The sequence below is a fragment of the Anopheles darlingi genome, chromosome 3 (assembly GCF_943734745.1).
Source record: "Anopheles darlingi chromosome 3, idAnoDarlMG_H_01, whole genome shotgun sequence".
Lineage (NCBI taxonomy): Eukaryota > Metazoa > Arthropoda > Insecta > Diptera > Culicidae > Anopheles > Anopheles darlingi.
Genome location: NC_064875.1, coordinates 20,262,769 through 20,269,948, shown reverse-complemented (window position 1 = coordinate 20,269,948; position 7,180 = coordinate 20,262,769). Strand labels below are relative to the sequence as shown.

Genomic DNA, 7,180 nt, shown 5'->3' with positions numbered 1-7,180 from the left:
GGTGTGAGTGAAAAGGGCTCATCCCGGATGAGACGAAACGGTGTGTGTGAGTGACGTGAGGGTTACAATTTGCGCAAAAAGTTTCAATTCATTCACTAAAGGTTTAGATACGTTCTGTAATGTTTTATGCCAAGAAATAGATCTATTAAGGACCTCAAATCAACTCAACATCTTCTTAAAGAGAGTTCAAAACGTAAGCTAAACCCGTTGTTCAGCTTCCATGCTTGCGTTCGAGTCAAAACATTAGCTCACCTGGGGACGCGATCTTACGCACACCACTACCAGCGTTCGTGCCTGTTGCTCCACTCTCCGGGTAGTATTCCGGGCCGACCGGACGGTCCCCGTTGTTGGTTTCAGTTTGAGTTGGCATCTCCGCGAGTTCGATTGTGTTCGCGACGTTCGCCGTAGACCCGTTCCTGATCCGATACCGAGATCACCGAAGCAACAGCAACTAAGGGGTAATTGATCATTCGTTGCCGTTCGGCGCACGTGTAGTGTTTGATCGTGAGAATCGCTGCTTCTAATCGCTGCCAGTGAAGCATTCATTGAACGTGTGCTGCTAGCGCCTACGCTGTTGCTAGAAGGTGGAATGTTTGGAACGGCAAACAACCTGCAACAATGGTGTTTAATGAGTGAGGATCATCTGCCCACTCCCCGCTCCAAAACACACATTTGCATTCCAAATGCTTATCCAGCGGTTGCGTGCACCGCAGCGAGTGAGAGACCGGAGCCAGTGAGTGTTTTGATTTGTTTGTAGCTGCGACCGAATTGATCGAAAGATCAAAAAGGGATGAAAGTTTGCAAATGTTGATGGTGCGATAAGAACCAGTGACGGTGGCCCCTAATGCGTCTACTGCTGCTGATGATTGTCGTGTGCTGTGAGGGTTTTTTTTTCTTTATTGTGTGAAATCGATCACGCGTTGAGCGTTGCCAACGCGTTTGGTGGAAAATAATGGGGCTAAAGGCCAGCCACCGTACCACCCACCGCTTCTAACACTGTGTGAGGAAGGGATGGAGTGATCATTCAGGGCGAGACCGCTTCAGTGCAGTAGTGGTTTCGAATTCGAAGCAGCAAAACAAAACCTGACGTGCGTGAAAGAAAGAAAAGTGCCGCTGGCGCTGACTGGGATCGGTTCCTTCCTTCGGTTGGTTGCGGAAGGAAATGTAAAACAAAAGCAACCAAGGAAAGGAAAGCATTGGTAGCAACAGTGGTGGTAGCGATGGATGGATGGATGGATGGATGGATGAAATAAGAAAGTGCGCCGTTCGAACGTTCGTCTGCGGTGTCTGCGTCGTCAGAGCAAGCGACGAACCCTCTCTCTTTCTCTCTCTCGCGGGCGTGCGCAGCACACACAGGAAGAGGCCCCAAAAGCGACCGACCGTGCGCGATCGTGAGTGCGTTTGTGTGTGTGTGTGATCGAGACGGAACAGAATGGGGCATGAAAGGGTTGAATGAGCGTCACCGCGTCGATGACATGCGCAGGCAGGCTGGTGGCCAGCAGAGAAGTGAAAGAGTTTGCGGAGAGCTTGCAGAAGAGAGAAGGAAAAGAGAAATCGGTACAGCGGTAACGGTGAAATGGATGGCGGTCGGTGCTGGTGGCCGAAGCTACCGTAGACCATGTGATGCACCTTCACCGAGACGGCTTTTGGCTTTTCCGATCGATCGTCGATCGTCGTTGCATTGATTTGAATTAAGCTGCGGTGATCGCACGGGGAAGAAGAACAAGAATCGGATGCAAAAAACAAGGATCCCAGGATTGGCCCCTCAGGGTCAGTGAAAGAGAAAACGGTCGACGCATACGGAAGCATCGATTTGGCATTTCTTCGATTACCTTCTGCTCATCTGGGAGTGCGTGTGTCTGCGAAAAACCATTCGCACTTTCTTTGTGGAAAATATGGATTTTCAATCAAGCAGCAGCAGCAGCAGCATCATGGGCAGTGGTGGTGAGCAGAAGATCACGAGTTTATGCGAAGCGGAATCAGTGCACGACGACGACGGCGGCGATGACAACGGGGTTGGAAAGCATAAACCCGGGCAGGCCTGTGTCGGTGCCCGTGTCACTCTTGCTATGCGCCCATATTGATTGATGGAAAGTTGAGGCGCATTAAAATAATGAAGCAAACAGTTTTGAACGGGAAAGCATATCGGCGCTCCGGTGAGCGGGAAACGTTAATTTAATTTTGTGACCCACGACGCGACGGACGTCCCTGTCCAACATGAAAATGGTGGGGAATTAATGGATAGCGAGGTTGGAAAATGTGCAGTTTTGAAGGTTATCATCTATTGATTCCGGTTGTCCAAATGCACTGTTGCCTCGCCAACAGTGGCCACTTTCTCTGGGTGTTACGATTCCAGTAGATCACCATATTTTCGTTTAGTGGACTTCGTTTGAGCTGCAGATCAATCTGTACAGATTTTGTTACAGATTTCTGGCCCGGGAAATGAACAAAATCACAGATGCATAAAGAACACAGCAGCATACGTTCATTATTCGTTAGATTTTGTTCATTTCCCGGGCAGAAATCTAGCTAAGCTGAACATTTAGCTGCACGTTCGTTTGATAAATCGTACCGAGCAAACATTGGCTTCCGCTGCAACAGATATGCAGCCACCGGGCATGACAGCTGAATGCACTTTCTCATCCCGGTTGGATCTGGAGCAGTAAGAGCGGGTATCTCCCTCCGAGATGGATGCTTCTGTTGTGCGTGTCGGGAAATGAGCCAAGACCTGGCCAAGAATGTGGCCGTGGGAAAGGGAACCCCCCGTTAATGACGTCTCTTTATCTCATTGTAACCTTAGGTTCGATTGTGAGCTCACTTCTTATGCTTAAGCTTATCTTTTCTTCTCCCCAATAGCGATAGTTTAAATCCGGACCAGCGATCCGTGAGTCACCGTGCCAAGTTTCAAAGGCAACCGAAGCCTATGCCACCGTGGACGGAACACCCGAATTCCGGAGTGCTACGAAAATGATTCTCTGGCCGAACTATGTAACCGAAAGTGAAACCGAACGGCACCGTAGTAGCCCCATCGTTGTGACAAGTTTTGCCATTGTTACGTAAAAACCGGCGTCGAGTGTGTGTGTGTGTTGACCGAAGAACCGAAACGTTACGTTAATAACCCTATCGAAGGCGGTCGTCAAGGCGGAAGAAGTGTGAAGATTATTATCATACAAGCTAAGAAAGAGAAGAGGGGAGACGAGTGAACGAAAGAAAAGTGACAACCCACGAAAAGGAGCAGCAGGGAGGACATTAAGGGTGGTGGCTCAATGACTTTCTAGCCGAAGCTCGATCATCTCGAGGGACCGAGGGACGGGTCGAGCATGGCTCTCGATTGGATGCGAAGTCGGATTCGGAGAGGCTCCCCTGGCCCGGGAATGAGGAGCCGCCGCAGTAAACCAGTGACGTCAGCGACGATGCCGATGAGCCACTGCTGCCTGACGGTGGGGTGGATCGTGTGTACGATCCTGCTCATCATTCTACAGCATCAAGGCACAGGTAAGGCACACAATTTTTCCGTTCGATCATTCTACATTTACAGCCAATACACGTGGCGCACGCGCGACGTTTAAGCGCAACACCGACGACAGTTGTTGAGGTGCGCAATTCGTATAGAAAGCGAGTGGCATCGGGTTTGATGGGGCAGCTAAAATGAAAGTGGTCCCCTTCCCCGGCGACGGCGGAGAATACCGTCTTCGCAACCGCAAAAGCTGTCCAACGGGTTTCTGGCCGTCCACTGACGACTCCCTCTGAGTGTCTGAGTGTGATCTGCGTCCTTTTCCTCTCGCAGACACACACACACACACCGGACACACACCGGTGGACACCTTGCGATCGAAATGATGCGTCGATCGCTTATCGCTTCGCAACAAACAAATTATTTTGTTTATGTCCTAGTCCTTCAACCGTTCAGATTGAACCAACTCCTGGTCAAGATGTCACGTGAAATGCGGAGGTCTACCACTTCATTATAATCCACCAAGTCCCCGGTCAAGTCAGCTGCAGCATCTTCTTCTAGTCGAGGTGGAGGGGGCAATAGCCCGATATGATAGCGTATTGGCGAGAGGCCTGTAATTAGCAGAGCTGCTCTCTAATAGACCACGTCGCATTAAGGTCGTGCCTTTCGACGACAACGACAACGACGACGAGAGGAATTTAATCACCTGGGCTGGCCTAGGTTAACCAAGACGCTGTTGTTGTCGTTCGCAGTGGATTGTGGAAGGTCGCACCGATCGGAAGTAAATTTGAAAATTATTCAACAGGTTCCACACCCGGTTCTGTGTGCCTTCTGGTGGTGGCTTGGAACGTTTAATAGCCCCCTCCGCGCTCGCTCGAGGCTGATTGTTCGGTGTCGCTTTAGGAAGTCATTTACTAACCGACCGTCCACAGAAGGTCACATTGTCAGTGACCCTCCCCGCTCCCAAAAGACCTTCCAGTTTGCTGCCGAGGAAACTGGAAGTCACTGATCTTAAAGTTAAAAGTTCCTTGCAATGGTTCATATTTTTTTGTTCGATTCCGTCGACTTTTTGCAGACTCCCAGGAGCTGAATACCCCACCGCTGATCACAGTGGATCGTCATTGGCGGATCAAGGAAAACACAACGCTCGGTACCGTCATCGCGCGTGTCCACGCGAACGACAACGAGGACGATACGCTGGAGTTTGGCATGGATGCGTTAGTCGCCGGTCAAGATCAACCGTTCGCAATCGATCCACATACCGGCATCGTGACGCTAAACAAAAGTGTCGAAGGACGGGCGGGTCAGAACTTTTTCGTCTACGTCACCGTGACCGATGGTAGCGTAACGTCGAAGAACGAGGTGTACGTTAACATACTGGCCAGCAATGCGACGGGACTGTACAAATCGCGTCCACCCCAGTTTACGCCCAGTATCGACAACATCCGGCAGATACTGCCACCCGGCTTTAACCTGCCCGGTATGAGCTCACGGCCGCAGGTTCCACTGCCCCTGCTGCCACCGCAGTTTACCCGAAGTCCACCACCGATCCAGCAGCAGGAGTTCGATCTAACCGGTGACGGTTACGGTGTAACGCCACCATCGACGAAACAAACCAAAACGTATCCAGATCGACCGATCGGGACAGTGGCAGCGGTGGCACCGGAAGTCGAAAACCCACCGGACACTAACAGTGCCGTCGACAGTACGCTCGACGTTAATGGAGCTCCAAGCAATACAACCAAATTGTCGATACCTTCAAGACCTACCATCAGCAGCAGCAGACACCCTCCAACGGTTGCCAGCCATCCGACGGTGGGACCTCCCTTCACGACCACCGCTACTACGGTTCACGGTCCGGTGCGTGCCCACCCGGCCCACGGCGCCAGTGAGGAGGCGAGCACGATCAAGATCCTACTGCCCGTCATCATCTCGGTTACGATCATCTTCGTCAGTGCGGGCCTGATCGCGATCTGCATCTTCCGGAAGTACCTGTGCGCCATCAGCAAGACGCTGAAGAAGAAGAACAAAATTGATAAAGCCAAAAAGTCAAACCAAAGCAACGCCAGCAGCAACATCACGTCGGGCACGGAGGACAGCCGGAATTCGATCGGGTTGAGCCACTGGAGCGGTCCGATGGCGTTCAGCAACCGTTACACCTCACCGTGGGAGCGCGATGCGAATGGGCATCTGCAGGCGACCTCGCAGCTGTCCGAAGAGTCGAACGCTTCGATCACGAAGGATCGCTGGGAGTTTCCGCGCCATCGGTTGAAGGTGTTTAACATACTCGGTGAGGGAGCGTTCGGGCAGGTTTGGCGCTGTGAAGCAACCGATATCGATGGTCACGAGGGTGTCTCCATTACGGCGGTGAAGACACTGAAGGAGAACGCGAGCGAGGCGGAGCGGAGTGACCTACTGTCGGAGCTGCAGGTCCTGAAGTCACTCGAACCGCACATTAACGTCGTGCGGCTGCTCGGTTGCTGTACGGAGAAGGATCCAATCTTCGTTATACTCGAGTACGTCAACATGGGCAAGCTGCAGACCTTCCTGAGGAACTCACGGGTGGAGAAGTACGTATTGGCACTCGGGTACACGCAAGTGGATGCTGTACTGTACTGACCTTACTTTTGTCTTTCCTGCAGACACTATGGCAATACTCACGGCAAGTCTAAGATACTCACCTCGGGTGATCTCACCTCGTTCATGTTCCAGGTGTCCCGTGGGATGGATTTCCTGACCTCGCGAGGAGTAAGTACCGTTGGATCGGGATCGGGTTCTTTTCTAACATCGATCTATAACCTGCAAATGGCGGCCATTCTCTCGCCCACAGATCATTCATCGCGATCTAGCCGCTCGTAACATTCTGATCACCGAGGATCACACCTGTAAGGTGGCCGATTTTGGGTTCGCTCGGGATATCGTCACCTCGAAGGTGTACGAACGGAAGAGCGAGGGCCGTCTACCGATCCGGTGGATGGCGACGGAGTCACTGTACGATAACATCTTCACCGTCAAGTCCGACATCTGGAGTTTCGGCATTCTGATGTGGGAAATCGTGACGCTCGGTTCGACGCCCTACCCGGGCATAGCGGCGGCCGACGTTATGCGCAAGGTGCGCGATGGTTACCGGTTGGAAAAACCGGAACACTGTCGGCGTGAGCTGTACAACATTATGTTCTACTGCTGGGCCAGCGATCCCGATGAGCGGCCCGGTTTCCCGGAGGTGGTAGAAATGCTCGACCGACTGCTACAGACGGAGACGGATTACATCGAGCTGGAACGCTTCCCGGATCACAACTACTACAACATGCTAAACATGAGCGGCGAGAAGCTGTAGCTGCCCGCGATACTCAGTACCAAGCTTTTCACCTGTTTTTTGGGTTGTGATAAGATGACGGGCAAGCCCGTTACTGTTCCGCATTCGTTTCCGAACTCTGCAGACACTATTTATATCGGTGTGCTTTGACGAACGTTGGGCGGCGTTACGGATGGTGGTTGAGACGAGTTTTAAAACATTCGACATTCTACTTGTAAATAAGAGAGAACTGATTTCGCCTTTCGTTCATTGTACTATTTCATTGGGCTCTGCATTGGGCCAGAGCGCGTGTTAATTTAAGAAGGCAGCCAATAAAACATGATCCTACAATCAATAAACAAAAAAAGAAAAACCCAACCGTTAATTGGCTCAAATGAATTAACGAAGGCATCGTTGCTGTGCAGAAACAA

At 51.5% G+C, this 7,180-nt stretch overlaps 1 protein-coding gene across 1 annotated transcript; it reads left to right on the top strand.

The window, feature by feature from the left end:
- The first annotated feature begins 368 nt into the window (after nt 1–368).
- On the top strand, nt 369–7,166 carry LOC125953744 (tyrosine kinase receptor Cad96Ca-like). The gene is made up of 5 exons (XM_049683503.1): nt 369–458; nt 2,857–3,495; nt 4,530–6,024; nt 6,097–6,202; nt 6,285–7,166. Exons 2-5 carry the CDS (start codon nt 3,321–3,323, stop codon nt 6,789–6,791), a joined length of 2,283 nt encoding a protein of 760 aa, XP_049539460.1. The 5' UTR covers nt 369–458; nt 2,857–3,320; the 3' UTR covers nt 6,792–7,166.
- The last annotated feature ends 14 nt before the right edge of the window (nt 7,167–7,180 follow it).

What these genes read in the sequence shown, in the direction of transcription:
- LOC125953744 (XM_049683503.1), top strand. Translation starts at nt 3,321, where the DNA reads ATGGCTCTCGATTGGATGCGAAGTCGGATTCGGAGAGGCTCCCCTGGC. An exon ending in AGGAACTCACGGGTGGAGAA is followed by an intron (nt 6,025 to 6,096) that starts GTACGTATTGGC and finishes TCTTTCCTGCAG; the next exon opens with ACACTATGGCAATACTCACG. An exon ending in ATTTCCTGACCTCGCGAGGA is followed by an intron (nt 6,203 to 6,284) that starts GTAAGTACCGTT and finishes TCTCGCCCACAG; the next exon opens with ATCATTCATCGCGATCTAGC.